An 18,730-nucleotide genomic window follows, 5' to 3' on the forward strand; every position below is an offset into this window, starting at 1 on the left:
CCAATGATTTCACTGGGTCTACTTCTGATTATGTCTTAGTTGAACACAACTTCAGAGGTTCAAGTGATTTCTTGTGTGCAGAACACAGCAGTATGAAAAAATTAAGTCCCAGAAATTAAACCTAAAAGTGGGAGAGGGGGAATGGAGAATCCACAAGCACATTCATGTACAGCAGACACCCCCCACCCTTAAGTATCATCTTAGGCTTAAGTCTAAGTTGCCTACACTTAGGATGAGAATTGTGGTGCATTACTTCCCAAGAAGCCAACAATGGAAAAAATGCACTCTTAGAACCATTCATTTAATGCACATACAAGGAGCCATATATTTTTGTGAATCAATATGCATAAGTACGCATAGCCATCACAACTGGTAATAGATAATGGTGCATTCCTATGCACACTAATTCAAGAGTAACTCCTTCTGAACTCAGTGGGATTTACTTCTGAGGAAATATGCATGAGATTGGGTTATTAGTGCAACAGGTAAAATGAACAAGCAGCAATGTCTATTAAAAAGACGTAAAAATAAAAAAATAAAAAAAAAAGTGCAGCTAACAATTGTAGATTAGTCCACAAAATTAGAAACAAATACCACCTATAGAACAATTCACTGCTGGACATTTTGCAAATGTTTGAACGACACAGAAAAACAAAAGTTTCAACAGAGCCATTCAAAAACAACAGAGTTGAAGGTATATAAAAGCTGAGTGGAGTGTTTGCAATGTTAAGTATAAGCAACAAACTGTGTCCTTGCTTACTAGAAACTATATATATTCCTCAGCACTTTGAAAAAAGCAAAACATTGCTTTCTCTCTGCATCTATTAGAAGTTTGCTCAATTTATTAACACCAGATGCAATACCACAATGCTAAAAAATAAACATGCACTAGATATACAACCAATTTATAATTTCAGAAAATCTGTTCCTTACAGTTAGCGAATACATGAGACCTTGGGTAAAATCCAGTGCTGCCATTTTACTCATGAAATCACTTTTGATCCACAGGAGGCATCTGCCGATGTAAGAAGGGGCGGGGATTCCCTTTCCTGCTGCCCCCTCCTGTGTGCCCCCTCCCCCAAGAAAAATGTTTCAGAGGGTTGAGACGCTGTACAGAACAGCATGGAAGGTGGTGGTGGGCTGCAACAGGGAGGGGGATTATCCCTCCTCCTATTGCATCAGTGGATGCTTCCACTGGATCTATGTGAGCAGCACAGCACTACTGAATTTCACCCCTTTTCTTCACCTTTAAGTGCATTACCATGTGAAACAGGTAAAAAAGAATGAAGAATATTGATCTCAATGCTGTTCAGCACCAATAAAAATTCAATAGACCTTTAACATTCCTGTATATTAAAAACATTTATCAGTATCACTAAAGTTTATCATTTTGTTCTGTTTCAAGATGCAACTGATTTCTATTTACAGCAGTTTGTTATCAATAAAACTTAATATTTAAAAATCTATATTCATAAAAGTATTGCAGAAATTTATAACCTTTGCTTTTTAAAAATGTACATACAAGGAAGTCCCGTGTAAAAGGTTCACTGAAGAACTGAACCGACAGAAGAACAATTTTATTAAACTTTGCAAAACTCCATTTGAAGGCAGCTCACATTTCAACATTCAAAAATCCTTAATTGCTGCTTGCTTATGAAAACTAAAGTTCCAGTAGTAAAGGTGAAAATGTAAACCATCATGCTATTGAGATCAGTAGAAAATGTAGTTTCTACAGGCATAGCATGTTCAGTAATGATTCTGTAGAAAACAGTTAGAATGTAGTGATATAACAAACAGGCGACTCAAGAGTGGTCTTGAACAGACCTACAGTTATTGTAGCTATTTTAGCAGCCAACAGTTGCTTTTTCCAGTTCAGCTTTCTCCAATCCCAAACAGGACAACCAAATTTAATACCTTCTTAGACTTGTTAAAATTTGGACTTGGTTTGGCTTCCAAAGACTCATAAAAACATTGACCTTTTGCAGTCTAAGAACCTGTAAGTCCACCAACTTTACATACTGTGCTTAAATCTCAGTTCTGAAATAATTAGGTACCCAAAATAAGAAAAATAGAAAAAAGTAGAAATGAACATTAAAAAAAATAATATTGCACAGCCACATTACCTAGAAAGTAAAGTTGATGTTAAAAAAGCTCCTCACATGGACGATATAAATTACCTTCCATATAAAAAAGTATAAATATCTCTTAAAATGCAGCAGCAGCTACAGTTTAATATCACACATTATTTGATTCATCTGTTAATGAGGTAATAGCCAAGTCTGTGACAATGTGTTTATTCCTACTGGAAGTATTTTAGGGCAGCAACAAGAAAAAACTTTTCTAAAAATATGTCCGAGTCCAGAACAGCAATGTGTGCAGCTCTTCCAATGAGGGAATCGGCTGTGTTTGGCAATGCACAATGCACATTATAACGAACCAAATTGCATTCCTTGTTTTGAAGAACAGGCAGAAGCAGATTCTGGATCATTTCAGCATATATTGGTCCTGCATATTTAAAAATAAAAAGTTGCATTATTGATTTATTCTGCTGAAACTTTCATATTCCTGCTTCCTATCAAACAACCCTCAGAATGTCTAACAGCAATAATTAAAAAACTTCAGCGTAAAACAATCCATGAACACAAAACCTCAGCCACCCAGAACAAACCCTCCTCCCAGCAAATCAACAGGTGTTATTTTAGTATTTCAAAATTGTAAACCACCTTGTCAAAGCCAGTATATGCATGCAACAAATGAACAAAAAAAATCCAGTGAGTTTAGCCCAAAGGCCTGCTTAAAAATCCAAGTTTTGGCTATCTTACACAATTGTGAGCAACAGGTGGGCCAACTGGCCCTTTAGGGAGGGCATTCCGCAGAGCAGCCTTTACTCGAATCCAGTGTCCTCCAGATGTTTTTGGACTTCCCATCATCCCTGGACACTGGTCAAACTGGCTGATGATGATGGGACTTGCAGTCCAAAACATTTGGGGGGACCAGCTGGGAAAGGATGCCACCGTTAAAAAAAGTCATGTGCCTACACCTGACATACTTCAGTATTACATTTCTACACCACTTTTATCTTCCAAAGATCTCAAGGTGGTATACATGGTTCTCCCCCCCCCCCCCCGTTTCATCCGCACAACAATCCTGTGAGGCAGGGTAGACTTAGAGATGGTGACTGGCCCGAGGTCACCCAGTGAATTTCATGGCTGAATGGGGGTTCAAACCCTGCTCTCCCAGGTCCTAGTCCAACATTCTAACCATTATGCCACAATGGTTTATACAGTGGTACCTCAGGTTACAGATGCTTCAGGTTACAGACTCCGCTAACCCAGAAATAGTACCTCGGGTTAAGAACTTTGCTTCAGGATGAGAACAGAAATCATGCAGCAATGGCGCGGCAGCAGCGGGAGGCCCCATTAGCTAAAGTGGTGCTTCAGGTTAAGAACAGTTTCAGGTTAAGAACAGACCTCCAGAAAAAATTAAGTTCTTAACCCGAGGTACCACTGTATAATGGAAAGACAAGCAACAGGGCTTTTAAGCTGAACAAACCACACAAACTGAGTCATGTAGGAATAGGAATATTCTCTTCAATGTTGTCTAAGGAATAAATGCCAAATTGCTTCACAGATTTCTATGCACTGGCCATTACCTGTCTGTTTATCCTTCAAAGCTGTTTTACACATCTCAATACGAGCAGAATGATAAGGGACATAACGATCTTGTAGAGATCCTACTAATACTATGTTTTTGAAATACTGCAGACCTGGGGGAAGACAAAAAAAAGGTAAATCTAAAGCAAGATACAATATAACTAACACATACAGTTTTCATTCCAAAATGTATGTAAAGTAGCACTGAGCTTCCTTGGGGGGGGGGGGGTTTACAACATAAAACAGGTGTTATATGTAAACGAACTTTCTTCTACTTGAGATTCCAAGTTTTCTATCAGTGCCATAAATTACTGCATTAAAGGACTGGTATCACACCTCATTATTAGAAGACATAGGCAAACTTTAGAACACCTGCTTTAATTGAAAATCAGTGACTGCATAGGTGCAAGAAAAAAGCATTTTTATGGTCATGACTATCCAAGTTGTTTCAAGTTATCACATTAATGTATAATTCAAAGTACATTACTAATTAAAAGCAACAAAATATTCTTAAAGATTTCGATATTGCTTACCTGCCTTTTTACTAAGTTTGTACAAGAAAGTTTGCCGGGGGTCTGAATGATCTCGACAGGTCAACTGCAATAAAGACCCTGACTTTTTCCACTTCTGCATAAACCAGAGACCTGTATTTTTATATACAGTACTTGTGAGTATATACAGCAGAATCATAACAATATTTACTCAAATACTTAATGTGATATGTTACTGGTAACCTAGCCCCCAATTCATGTTCATTCCATACATCATCACAAGGATGTTCTATGCATTTCACAATTCACATCCTTTTAATGTGTTATCAGTATACACAGCAGTCCACTGGAAGAATTAGCTGAAAGGTGTTAAAGGAATTTCATAAACAGAAACATACATACATACAAAAATTCCTGCATTGGACCTGCAGGATTATTTTGGTTCCCTTATATATCTCAAAATATTCAGTTTGTTGACCTTAGGGTTGTTTATTGTTCAACACTTCTAAAAATATTTTAGAATATTTATAAAGTGAGGCATATCTATAAGAGAATTTACTATGCAGGGTTTAAAATGCAAAATGCAAATATTCACACTTCTGATCATTTGGAGAAAGGAGAGTGTGTGGGTGGGTGTGGAGATATATATATATATATATATGCGCATGCACAACCCTTCTCATATTCATGAGAAGACCTGTTTTAAGAAAAGAAAGCAAGGAGCCTTATATCTACCCTTTCCATCAATATACAGAAGGGAAGGCCATCTATCATTTTTTAATCCTGGCTGCTCTATCTAGATACAGATTTTCTACCCATATACGCTGAACAGTCTTGCTTATGTAGAGTTGGCATTTCAATTACAGAAAGGAAATTTTGATTGGCATGTCAGAACACTAATTTATTAACATTTCATTTTTGGACTGAAATAGTTCTCTGGGCTAAAGAACTCCATTTAAGAACTTTAATTTCTGAAATTAACAATGCCTGCTTTTCCAGTAAGATTCTTGTTCTTATACCCTGTAGATCACCAATGAATGCCAACCGCTAAATTTATACCAAGAGCTTAAATTTAAAACTTCTCGGGAAATTATCTGCCAAGCTCTTTTTTAAAATCCCAAACATCCAGGTGCTTGTAGAAGATGCATTTCACCCTGTCTTCCCCATTCATTTCCATGAGAGAGAGAGAGAGAGAGAGAGAGAGAGAGAGAGAGAGAGAGAGAGAGACAGGCATAACATGTGTATTCACACAAACATACATTGAACTTTCAACATGAAACAAACTATTTTACCTGTATTAACAAGAGCACTGCTGTTGTAGAGTGTACCAAGATGTGGTCCAGACAGAGACAGGAAGGTGTAAAGTTTGCTGAGGTAAAATCTAAACCTAGGTCTTGTGAGCACTGAACGGATTATTAGGTTACCCAATGAATGCCCAATAAAACTGTAGAAGACAGGAAGGGGGCGGGGAGAGAGAAAGTGATTTTTTTTTTTTTTTAAGTTTGCAAATGAAAACTGGTGCAAACAATGACCTATAAACAGCAACAAATAATACACATTTCCTGCAGATGCATCTAAATTGGTGGTAAGGAGAATCCAGCCTGCAGGCCTTATTAAGCCCATCTCCCCATTGGGTTCTCAAGGCCATTTTGGCTAAGCCATGGCACCTGCCAATCACCTGAAATCATGTGAAGGCAGGTAAAATTACAGATGCAAACAGCATTGAAATCTGGCCGCATTCCTTTGTAGCTACAATACAGAGGAATCTTAAGATGAACAGTTAAGATGGGTCGCCATAAACTTTATGATATCTCATGAATATATAAATATACACACACTAATAACATAAGACAGCAAAAACACATACATATAATAAATACTTGCATTTTAATTGCTATACTTAATATTTTACCAAATAGAAAAACTATTATATTCACCCACATTTATGCTATATTTATTCATCATAAATTCAGTAAGAGGATTCAATTTATCCTGAATTTATCTTTCTTGTCTTCCTTCTCTCAATCTGATCAATTCCATTAGCTTGTTCATTGTAGCTACCTTCCCAGTTTTTGTAAACCATTCTTTCACTGCTGGTAGCGTCACCTATTTTTCAATTTTTGTGCAACAACCATTCGAGCAGGCTACTATTACTATCTTAACTCTTTGTGGTTTATTTGTGGATCTAAACACCTTAACAAAATTATTAGGGGGTCCAATGACAAAGCGTAAAATGTTATTAATCAAACTATCTTTATAACCTCTCTCCAGAAGATTTTAATTATTCAACAGGTCCACCAGATATGTTCCATATCTGCCTTTAAGCATTCGTGTCTCAAACACTTTGGTCACTGAAATTTTTACTCGTTCCGTGTGGAGTCATATACCATTGATATAGCAGTTTGTAATGATTTCCTTGGATGTTAACACAAACAGACTGTGTTGGTTCCTAGGCAAAATGTTTTCCTTATTCTTGTTCAGAATTTCATCTATTATTGTTACCCATTTCCCCATAAACTTGTACCCAGATTTCAAAGTACTCAGAACCCTTTTCAGCTTTCCCTTGTTGTGATTTCTCACCTGGAAACTTGAGAGTTAATACAGTGAGGTTAGGAAATAATGTAATTTGCCTCTATCGATCTAAGAAGTAAATGCCTATACTGTACTATTATTAGCTATCAGGGCTAATAGCCACTTGCAGATGGGACATAAAACAATGATTTTGACATGTACCCTCACATCTTAAGCAAGGGTGCTCTTGTTTAGGGTCCCAGCCATACCTTTGTTCATGATTTCCATGCCCAGACCTCAGTTTTTTTTCTGACACTTAATATTACATGATGATGGCTGAGCGTGTTCTCATTTAGTTGTTGTTTTTTCTCCTCTTAATTATTTTTTTAAAAAAAATATATTTTACACTTCTGCAAACCTCTTGATTCCCTCAAGCATGTTGATACCTCTCTCTTATTTCTCAGTGGCCCCATTTTGGCTCCACTTCTGTCAGGACTCACCACTTGAATTTGATATTAAAGAGAGTGAGAGACCTATTTTCAATGAATTTCTCTGAATTCTTTTTTTTAAAAAAAAAAGATTAGACACCTATTTCATGCGATAGTGAATTTCAGTATTATGAGGTGCAATTCTGTCTCCTGAACCCACTATCAAAAAACTTCATTAAGTGACTCCATTGGTCGAAGGACCAGGACATTTCCCTCAAATTTCCATCACCTCTTGTAACAACAGAACTCTACCACATATCTCACTTAATCCTAAACCCCTTGACAAAGATTGAAGTACAATAAGCTTTTTCTTTGAAGGACAGGTGCTCCAATACTTCTGATTATTTTAGTTGCCCTTTTTTCAGCAGTATTATCCTTTTTGACATGTGACCAGAACTCTCTCAGTATGGCATCACCATAAATTTATATAATGGCATTATGGTATATGTGGCCCGGGTTTCACTGGCTCACTTCAGTACTTATTTTAGGACGTTGCCATCTAAATCTCCCAGAGCTGCTGCAGCTAGTTTCCTGCTTTTGGTGCATTTTAAAAGAGTGGCTCAGATCCTGAGTTGCCCTTCTGCACTGGAGCAGATTTTTTCAGTTAGAGTTCTGCTCATGGAAACGAGCAATCACAGCTTTCCGATTTATAAAAGAGATATGTGCATGAATGTAACAGTATACATTCTGATTCTTAAATTTATGTACAAAAAACTGTAATATGTGAATCAAGTGTGAGGAGATATAGCTTAGTAGTTTCTTCAAAATGTGTGCTTTACTTAAAACCCAAGATCATGGCTACAAGTTGCAGTTGGCTTTTCCGGAAAAACTAATAAAACACAAAATGGATCAATTACCTGATTTTTGAAATTGTTAGGCTGTAAATTTGAATGTATTGTATTATTTCATCCAGAAGGCGATCTGTCATTGAATCAAAATCAGCAAATGTATCATTCTGTGGGGGAAAAGTTCAGTGTTCTAAATGAAGTCATTTCGCGATAAAACAAATTCTTAGTCATTTGCTCTGACATCACAGATAAGAACTATCAAAGATAATAAAGAGTAATCCCATGAAATAATTTTTTTTTTTTGAGGGGGAGCTACTTTTTGTACAGAGAATAATTTTCTCACAGAGGATAGTTTGCTTGAAATGTCTCAAAACAGCCACATTTCATATACAAAGGTAAAACTATACTATACTATTTCCTTAAGAGGCTCTGTTTTCAAGACTAAGGCAAAATATCTTAGAAGTATGACTATGTGCAACAGCAAAGTAAGCTTTATAAAATAAAATTCCAGATTCTACAGCAGGCTTCCTCAACCTCGGCCCTCCAGATGTTTTTGGCCTACTACTCCCATGATCCCTAGCTAGCAGGACCAGTGGTCAGGGATGATGGGAATTGTAGTCTCAAAACATCTAGAGGGCTGAGGTGGAGGAAGCCTGTTCTACAGCTTTTAACAGCAAAACCACTCAAGCACAATGAAATTTTCACTTATTAGCATACAGTGAGAGAACTCAAGCAGAATATGTTCTGTGAAGAGTAAAAACAGAGTTATTTCTATGGTACAGTGGTGCCCCGCAAGACGAATGCCTCGCAAGACGGAAAACCCGCTAGACGAAAGGGTTTTCCGTTTTTGAGTTGCTTCGCAAGACAAATTTCCCTATGGGCTTGCTTCGCAAGACGAAACGTCTTGCTAGTCTTGCGATTTCCCCCCCCCCGCTTCCCCCCCTTTTTCTAAGCCACTAAGCCGCTAATAGCCTTTTAGCAGCTAAGCCGCTAAGCCTTTAATAGCCGCTAAGCCGCTAATAGCGCTAATCCGCTAATAGGGTTGCTTCGCAAGACGAAAAAACCGCTAGACGAAGAGAATCGCGGAACGGATTCTTTTCGTCTTGCGAGGCACCACTGTACAATCTTATTCATGCCTACTCATAAGTAAGTCCCACTGAGTTAATTGAAATGGACTCAAAGGTACAGGATTGTAACGGCAGCTGCAAGGTTAACTTTGCAACCTACAAAGAGATTGGTAATTAGAGATAAATCAGTCTATATGAACTAACCATAGGGTGTTGCATTAGAAATAATAACAATAAATCTTTTCGGCACTTGCAAATACCTGATTTCTCTCAGACATCAGAAAATCTATACGGCTTCCAGGAAGGCCAAGTTCAATGTAAGTCTTTACTAGTCTTAAGTCTGCACTATTACCTAAAATAAAGAAGTGAAGATCAGGTGTTTGAAATGCCTACTTTCAAAAAATGTTAAGTTAAAATGCTTATGCGTAACACTGTACAAGTGCCAATTGTATTCTTTTGGTTTGAGACTTGCACTAAAATCAAAGATCTGCTAACTGCAATATAAACATTGTTTTTGCTTCCAAATATAGAATATAGTGGGAAACAGGTTTCATGGGTTATATTAGAATAATGGCTCAACTGATTACTTTCAATCTTGGCAGTGTGAGGATGGTCCGTGCCAAATTTGGGTTTAAAAGGGTAAGAAATGGCTTGTTTTGAATGAGTTAAAAGTTAAAAGTGGAGAGATTCCACCATGTTAACAAGTTCTGTGCATTTTTTCCCCATTGACTATACTGGGTTGTTTTACCAGAAAGATTCTGCCATTTGTACTGAATGTTTCAGGAAATCTGCTGCTTGTTTTAGGTTAACGGGAATGCCTAGTACAGTGGTACCTTGGTTTACGAACTTAATCTATTCCGGACTTCCCTTCTTAAACCAAAGCATTCTTAAACCAAGGCGTGCTTTCCCATAGCAGTGGGGGACTCAATTTACACTCAACTGGAAGTGGAACATGTTCTGCATCCAAGGCAAAGTTCACAAACCAAAACACCTACTTCCAGGTTTGCAGCGTTCTTAATCCAAGTTGTTCATAAACTAAGCTGTTCTTAAACCAAGGTACCACTGTATGTGCTTTTACCCTTGAGTTGTGCAATATACTTTTAGTTTTTATATAAAAAAGTCAATAGTTTCTGATCAGTCTTAGCCCCTGGGAGTTTAGAACCTTCTTGTTACTAGACAAGATCCTCACAGACCAGAGTTTACATTTCAAATACGTCACGACGTTAAAAGTTAGGTGTAAATGAGATGGAAAGAAGGAATGACAGGAGATAAGTCAAAACTGTTTGAAAAGCATTTTTGGGGCATGGTGATATCTTTAAGGTACCCAGCAGCTGGATTTCTGATGGGCAGCTTTTGAAGGCACAGGACAGCTTTCAGGAAAAAGGAGGGACATTTAGGTGCAACTGTGAGACTGTACTTTATTTGCTAAATTTCCTCCCCCCCCCCCATTGTACCTTTAAAGGTTATGCTTGCCAATTGCCTTAAAACCCTCACCTTTAACAAGCATAGCATGTGCAGAAATCAGATGGCGTGATTGTGGGGCCTGAGAAACAAGACGACCCCTGCTTATGTTACTCAACTAACCATTTTTTACAGGTAGAGAAGCAGCAAAAGCCAGTAAAAGTTGACAACTCCATTAGTCACCAGAGCCTGGTTCTAAACTTATTCCATTTAAAATATTAAGTCACTTAATAGGCATATTAAATTGCATGTGAAATCATTCTTGTGTGATTTCTTATTAATAAGTGCATTCCTTCCTTTTCCCCATTGCATTTCTCATTTTCAATTAAGCCTGATCAGAGAGTTGTAGGAAAAGCCTTCTCAAAATGTTATCAAATTCAATTAAGAAAAAATCTTTTAGATTTAACATGCTGTGCTAAATGCTTTCCATGTGGTCGCACTGAGTGCAGGAGGAGCTACAATAATGTTGCAGAATGGTGTGAGAGAGATGTGGGAAAGCAAATCTTAGCATTACATAGGGCACCACTGAAATGTGAGAGCCCAAAGACTGCCACTGATAGCCTGTGGCATAAAGGGGATTTTTAAAAAAATAACTTTTAAAAGCATGTTTTCATTATTCCTAAATGTACAAATCACCTAGGTTTAATGGTATCTTGCAACAGTGGCCTTCACAAAGATTTGTTAAGAACATAGTTCTCTTGACACCGGGCCTACAAAGCTATAAATGCTACCTGCCTAGGCCAGGAGATACAGGTAGGATATCTATGCTTAAATAAACCTGTTTTTCTTCAGTATTATTTAAAGCAGGGGTAGCCAATGTGGTACCCCTCCAGATGTGGTGGACTACAACTCCCATCATCCCTGACCATGGGTTATATGGGATGATGCGAGCTGTAGCCCAAAACACCTGGCATCACATTGGCTACTGGTTTAGTGAAAATTCTCAATCTAAACCAAAACTTTATCGGAAACCTAAAGTATTTTCTAATCCATTATCAGCTGCTAGAACATACCATCGAGGCCATGCACACAAACTATGAGATGAATGCCATCATCTGAACTTTCCTCCTCTTCTGTGCTGAAATAAGGTACTGAAGATGCCAGTCTGGGAACATCACTATACATAAATCCAGGGAGCTGAAGTAGTTTCAGTTCCTCCTTAGCATGAAGGAATCTAAAACAAGCAGATTTTATTTAACTCAGTTTGGTAAATGAAAGTACATTACATTCGTTTGATTTGTTTAACTTGCCGTTCATCTATATTTAAAATTATAGCCCACTGAAAATCCGGTATCTCTGATCAGAAAGCCTTGAGAGTATGTGCTCACCAAATTACTTAAGGCCAACACATTCCCCACCCAAAATATGGCTTTTGCAATATAGCTACAGCCTAGCCCTTTGCAAGGTACTGCAATCCCATTTGCTATGCTGAAAAATCAATTAGTTACAACACCATACCACTCGCAGCAGTTCACAGCATTAGTGACAGATAATTCCTCGTGGCAAAAATGCTTTTAAAAGGCAATAATCTCCATACCACCTTCAATTTGAATCCTCTAGCTGCCGTTTCTATTCTAGAAGCAGCACAGGCAATATCTCTGTCACATTCAGCAAAGATCAATACCTGCACAAGGCTGCAGACCTTTGCACAACCATCTTGGTTTGCAGCATTTCATGTGACCATGTTGTGTTGGTATTGTGCTATGCTGTGACAACTATTTCACTTGCAGAAAAACCCAGGAGATTGAGACTTTAATAAGCTGCTTAGAATTTAAAAATAATTCCTGATGCTCCAATTCATGTCTTATTCAGCAATCAGGATGCAATTCACGACAAAAAGCAACACCCAGCAAACCATCTCTGCAGAAATGGACCCCATACTGAAAACGCTGAAGCTGGGGGCCAAACGAGTTGTGAAGGTTGTAACATGGTTTGGCACTGCACAGTTGGGTTTAGGGGAGAAAATAGCCAGCACCAGGGAAGCTGGATTGCATCTGTGTCATGGCAAGATGGGGGCTTTAACCTTTTGCCCCTACCATGGTCCCAAGCAGAATTGGACTACCCCATGCACTTGCTATTGGTATTAGTGGGAATCTTCCTCCCATACGGAATTGCAAGCTGCGGTGTGTATGTATAGTGTGCTGCTAGAGCTTTTTTAAAAATTTCATGATGAAACAAAGGTCAAGAACATATCTAAGGTGGATTATACTTTCATTCTAGCAGCAAGTCTGCTCAATTCAACTCTGTTCAAAATAATCTTCCTCACCCTTCACAGGTGGATCACAGTGCTGGTCATTATGCACATACCTCAAAACTTTCATATATTTTAATGTGGAAATAACCTGGAATTCTAGGTGTAGCAAAATGAAGAAAACAGTAGCAAACAACAACCAAACCCAAAAAATAAAATGCAAATGAAGTTTGTATATTTTCCTTTTAAACTGGGTTTTAAAAACAATTGTTTTAAACCAGAGCACTTACGCTAGCTTTTGTGGCTTGGGAGAATACTCATACCAGGAGACAGAAGAAGCTGTACTGCAGGACATGCTGCAGGGTTGCTTGAGAACTGCATTCGATTTGTCTTTCGAAGACCATAACACATCACACGGATAGCCTTTCAATGCAGTGGGAGCAGCCAAACTACCTGGAGCACATAGTGGAGCCACGTCTGTTGCCTCCTCAAAAAATCCACTATTCAATATTTCTGTTATAAAAGGTCCCACAAATGCTAGATCAAGATCCTCCTCAGCATCATTTGTGGCTCCATACAAATTACTATCATCTGCTTCCTCAAAATAACCATTTTCAACCATGTCTTGATCTTGCTCCTCCTCTTCCTCCTCCTCTTCTGTTGAATTAGAACAGATTGTTCCCCTTTGAGGGCTAACTGTACTGCTATTGTCAGCAGAATGTATTTTGGAAATATCTGTACTGCTTTGATTGCCAAAGTAGTTTTCTACAAGTCCTTGCTTCAGCATATCATTACCTCCTTCCGAGGATACAATGTTCGTGCTTGTGAGATTTTCATCTTTTGCAGCTGACAACTGATCAGACAGTTGTTTTTGCTCTAAAGAATCACTACATTTTCTTTCACTTGGTTGCTTCACGCTGCCCTCTGGATAACTAGACACTGAACCCGAAACAACACAGGACTTGCCCAGATAAACAACTCCTGAAGGAATTTCACTTGCTTTTTCCACACTGTGCAAGTTTTTATCAAGTCTTTGAGAATCATTACAAATTGCACCAATATTCAGTTGCAGGTTGTGAGAGTTCACATCCTCAGATTTACTTTCATCAAGTTGTAGTAGACATTTTTTATCTGAGGAAAAGGAAGGCAGAAATGTCGCTTCGTTGCCCGAATACCCTACACACTGCTGTGGCAAAACCTTTGTTTCTTCACTGTCATCACATGTTGTCAACTCAATTGCTCCCAGGTCTAAAACAGTTTTGCTATCACTTAATTGGCATTCAGGTACATCGGATATCTTTGAGTTTTCATCAGGGGACAGATCATCATCAGAAGGCAGAGAGTTTATTGATGTCAGGGAGGACTGTATTTCACTAACAGCACTCGTACTTTCAGTGCAATGACTTTCTACTGGGTTTTTAATATTATTATCTGGTTTAAGCAATAGTTGAGGAAATATTCTTTCATTGTTGCATGCACTTTGCCCTTGAGGAGTTTCAAGACCCACATCTGTACTTGGCTGCATTGCAAAAGAACTAGGTTCACTTTCTACACCAGAATCCGAAAACCTAGATGATGCATAGGTAATACTAACATCAGGTAACTTAAGTACGTCTCCACCTAAAACTGCAACAGAAGTTTCTTTTGTAGATTGAATGGGCAGGTTGGTGCCAACCCTTGTGAAGGAATCCTCAGTATGCTGGAAGTTTGTTTCTTGTACAACTTCCTTTTCAAGCTGCGGTTCTTCTGATTTAGGTTTTCTTTCGCATTCTGAACTTTCAAAGGTGGGCTCCTGCAAATTCTCTCTACGTGAGCCTTCTGTCTGTAATCCAATGCGAACAAAAACTTTATCTCCTCCACAAATATTTCTACAATATGGTTTCACTTCTATTTTTGTAACCCCTGGTGAACCAAAAGAGTCTTCAACAGTACTTCTGGGGGTCAAGCTGCTGCCCCCATGAGTACCCCCAATGCCTGCTTGGAGGGTATCAGATTTACCCAAAAGAATTGAATTTGCACAATGAGAGATGATAGCACTGGGGTGGCTTTCCTCATTCCCTTCCAGTTTGGCAGTTCTTTGTTCAGTTCTACATGGTAAACTTCTAAACTCTTTCTGGCTGATTTGCCTCATTAAGTTCTTCGCATCGGAAGCATGGCCACCAACTGCAGAATCCAGCCCTTCTTTCTGGTCCAATGAAGGCATACCTTCAAAGCACTTTGAGATGTCCTCAGGTACTGCACTTTTCAAGCATTTGTAGCCTACGAGGACTACAGAGTCCTTAGAGTTTTGTTTTACTAATTTTTTGGGATTTTCAGGTTTCATTGTTTTCATCAATTTAGTAACCTTAACTTTGGATTTGTTTGCCTCTTGACACTGCGCTTTTGCAGACTTGCTGAACTGTTTTTCACTTTCTGAGTGCCAAGCATGGGAGGCAACTGAAGGTCTGTTTTTCAAATCCGGGCTAGCCATAGAACTTTCTTCAGATTCTGGTTTATCTGGCTTCTTGGAGTCAGACTTCTGATGAGCTGTCAGCCAGGGTACATCCATCTCTTATTTAAAATAAAAAGGCAAGACAATGTAACTTATTACACACCTGAAACTTTTACTAAATTGCAGTTTATAGATTTAAAATATGAGTAAGTGAAGAATGTGTTTCAAGAGCATTCATTTATCTCTAGATAAATAGGAAACCACATTATATTGAATCAGACCATTATTGTCTACACTGACTGGTAGCACAGGGATTTCCCAGCTCTACCTGCAGGTACCAGGGACTGAACCTGGGAACTTTTGCATATAAAACATGTGCTATACTACTAAGCTATGGCCATTCTCCAGACTCTTGTCAACCAATAAATAAAGCAGACAATTTATGCATTTTAAAATATTAATTATTATTTAAATATGCTGAGTTCTAGGGGAAGGTGGTGAACTTTTCACATTTGCAATAGGTTTTTGGAGACTTCCCTTGTAACTGTCGTACCATGTAGTACCATATACGACCTGAGAAGATTCTCTCAAATATCAGGCTAGGCCCCCCAATGCTGCGAAAGGACTGGCAGCGAGAAATGGAAGCCACAAAAGCTTCAGTGCACACACCCTTAAGATTCTGGCTATAGTATGTTTCAATGTGTAAAAGCAAGGGTAGCCAACATGATGCCATCAATACGTTGTAGGGCTATCATCCTTGTCCATTGGCCATGCTGGCTGGCTGATGGGAGCTGGAATTACACAACATCTGGAGGGCACCATGCTCATATTTTTTCAGGACAGAAAATTTCTAAACTTTTATTTCAAACCCCCCCCCCCAAGACAAAACCCAATGATTTACCTTCAGTAACAGAATCTAGATACCGATCTTCAAAGATTATAGGCAAGGAGTTCAGATCACCATCTAATTCACTGCATTCAGTAGGGAGAGGCGGCAGAGAACTACAGAAGGAGGTGCTTTTTATGGCAGTACACATCTGAAGGTAACTTTGCGCACTGAAATATACAATCTTATGTTAAAATATTTGTAAAAAAAGTAAACATCAACAATAAGCTGTAACTGAAAATACAACTGCATTTTAATAAGGTATAATTAAAACATGAACACTAATGGAAGGTCTTGGCTGAAAACGGGAGGGCAAAAAATAAGGAAGTCTGCCCCCCCCGGACTGCAGGAATTTAAAGCAACGAAAGACCTCGCTGCAGTTATTAGAGACTTAGTTGCGAACTGTCAAACCTGAGCTGTCAAAAGTATCTCTCCCCTCCAGATTGGCAGGAGAAGGGGGAAAAAAGACAGTCTTGCGAAGATACTTTTAATTTAAAGGGAAACAAAGTTTTTCACTGCTCTGATCCCCGGGACGACCTGCCAGGACTTAACACCGGGAAAACTGTTCTTTAAAACAACTTTGAAGTGGATATAGACTATACCTTAAATGGTGGAAAAATTTTAAGACATTTAAGATTTAAATGGGACTTTGTTACTGATATTGGACTAACCAAATTTAAATTGGAGAAAAAGTTTTACAACTTTAATGGCGGACTTGAGATTTTCTACATCCGGCTTTCTGTCTCTTTGTTGTTTCTAACTTGGAAACTTTTAACTGCTCCCTCTTGAGGGCTAAGAGGGAAAAATTGTAAAGTAACTGACTAATACTGGGATTTTCCATTGCAAGTTTTTCCTGTGAGAACGGCCTTGGGATATGAGTGGCACGGCAGAGGAGATAAGAACCAGATCTAAAGCTAAACTAACACAAAAGAAAAGAGGCTCAATCTCTGGCAACACAGTGCCTGTACCAGACACTGGGACAGCAGCATCAATGGAACCTATGACACAGGCACTGCTTAAAATAAATCAATCCCTTGAGGCCTTAACAAAGCAATCAGCAGAAAATTCAAAGAAATTGACAGAACTTACAGCAAGATTGGATTTGAATACCACATCAGTGGCAACAAATACAGAATCTATAAATAGACTGATTCAGGAATCTTCAGAAACAAGGAAAATTGCAGAGAGTGCAAAATCTGTCGCAGGTGAGACACAGGAAAGACTTGTGCCGATTGAGAAAAAGGTGAATGAGCATGAAGCGGCCCTCTCCTTACTGGAATTACAACGGAAAGAACGAAATCTGAAATTTAGACAGGTTCCAGAGAAAGAAGAGGACAATCTGGCGGAATTTCTCACAGAGGCAATTCTGGAAAATTGGCAAGAAGATCTGGAGGAAGATGAAGTGGGGATAACAACTGCTTTCAGACTTGGTAGAAAGCAAAGCAAGAAGTCAAGGGATTGTCTGATCACCTTTAGAACCAAAGAGGAAAGAGACAAGATACTGAACCTTCATTATCAAAAAGCTTTGGTGATTGGAAACATTCAAGTCCAAATCTTTAAGGACATCCCTAAATACATCTTGGAAGTGAGGACCTTTTATAGAGATCTTGCCAATTTGCTGAGGAAGAACTTCATACCTTTCAGGTGGGAATTCCCACAGGGGTTGTCCTTTAACTACAAAGGGAAGAAAGTAAGAATAAGAACAGTACAGGAGAAAGAGTACTTCTTGGAGAGAAACCTAGAGGACCTACAGAAAGGCACGGTGGATCCGGCAAGAGAAGGGCAAGGATTAACACCAGAAGGAGGAGGGCTAACAGACATTGCAAATCTATCATTTGGACTACCACAACTGCCAACTGAAGAGGAAGAAAAACTTGGAGCAGTCGGAGGATCAAACATCTAACAAACAAAATGTCTCTGCAACTTCTAAGCTGGAATTGCAACGGTTTGAACCATCCCAGAAAAAAACGACAGGTTTTCCACATTTTGAAAAGGGAACAACTGGATCTGATATGTCTACAGGAAACTCACATAACTAGAGCACACAGGAAATTGTTGGTGAACAAAAGACTGGGACAAGAATTTATATCTTCCGATAAAGTAAAAAAGAGAGGAGTAGTGATTTATGCAAAGGAAAAATTGGACCCAAAGTTAAAATTTAAGGATGAAGAAGGAAGATACCTGGCAATTGAAGTACAGATCCAGGGGGAAAAATATTTGATAATTGGAGTATATGCACCAAATGATGGGAAGGCAGAATTTTTTAAGAAGTTGCATGAGACCTTACTAGATTATCTCGACTGCAAAATAATAATGATGGGGGACATGAATGGAGTGGTTTCTACAAACATGGACAAGGCACAAAGACAGACAATATCTAAAGAAGGAAGATTACCAAAGACTTTCTTCGAGATGACGGAAAATATGGACTTGATTGATATTTGGAGAACAAAGAATCCTCTCGAGAGAGAGGGAACTTTTTTCTCGGAATCTAAAATGACATGGACGAGAATCGACCAAATCTGGGTATCTAGTGTGATGGCTACAAAGATTAAAAAAGTAGAAATCTGCCCAAAAACCTGCTCCGACCATAATGCCGTAAAGATGGAAATGAAAATGACAACAACTGGATCCTTTAGATGGAGAATGAATGACTCCCTATTTAGAGATGAACAATTCTGTATAAAGGCCCTAAAGACATTGAAAGATTACTTCGAGATAAATTTGAGAACAGATGTGGAAAAAAGAACAATTTGGGACGCA

General features: G+C 38.6%; 1 protein-coding gene across 7 annotated transcripts in view; it reads right to left on the reverse strand.

The window, feature by feature from the left end:
* Window positions 1-282: 282 nt before the first annotated feature.
* Window positions 283-18,730, reverse strand: part of FAM135A (family with sequence similarity 135 member A) — a 57,696-nt gene continuing 39,248 nt past the window's right edge. For all 7 annotated transcript variants that reach the window (XM_077926258.1, XM_077926260.1, XM_077926261.1 and 4 more), the window contains 9 exons: window positions 15,983-16,137; window positions 12,941-15,200; window positions 11,473-11,633; window positions 9,259-9,350; window positions 8,001-8,098; window positions 5,437-5,588; window positions 4,187-4,297; window positions 3,653-3,766; window positions 283-2,505 (listed from right to left, as the gene is read on the reverse strand). In XM_077926258.1, coding sequence (XP_077782384.1) covers window positions 2,300-2,505; window positions 3,653-3,766; window positions 4,187-4,297; window positions 5,437-5,588; window positions 8,001-8,098; window positions 9,259-9,350; window positions 11,473-11,633; window positions 12,941-15,200; window positions 15,983-16,137 — 3,349 coding nt within the window. In that variant the 3' untranslated portion in view covers window positions 283-2,299. The remainder of the gene's footprint in view (window positions 2,506-3,652; window positions 3,767-4,186; window positions 4,298-5,436; window positions 5,589-8,000; window positions 8,099-9,258; window positions 9,351-11,472; window positions 11,634-12,940; window positions 15,201-15,982; window positions 16,138-18,730) is intronic.

Source organism: Podarcis muralis, chromosome 3 (assembly GCF_964188315.1).
Source record: "Podarcis muralis chromosome 3, rPodMur119.hap1.1, whole genome shotgun sequence".
Lineage (NCBI taxonomy): Eukaryota > Metazoa > Chordata > Lepidosauria > Squamata > Lacertidae > Podarcis > Podarcis muralis.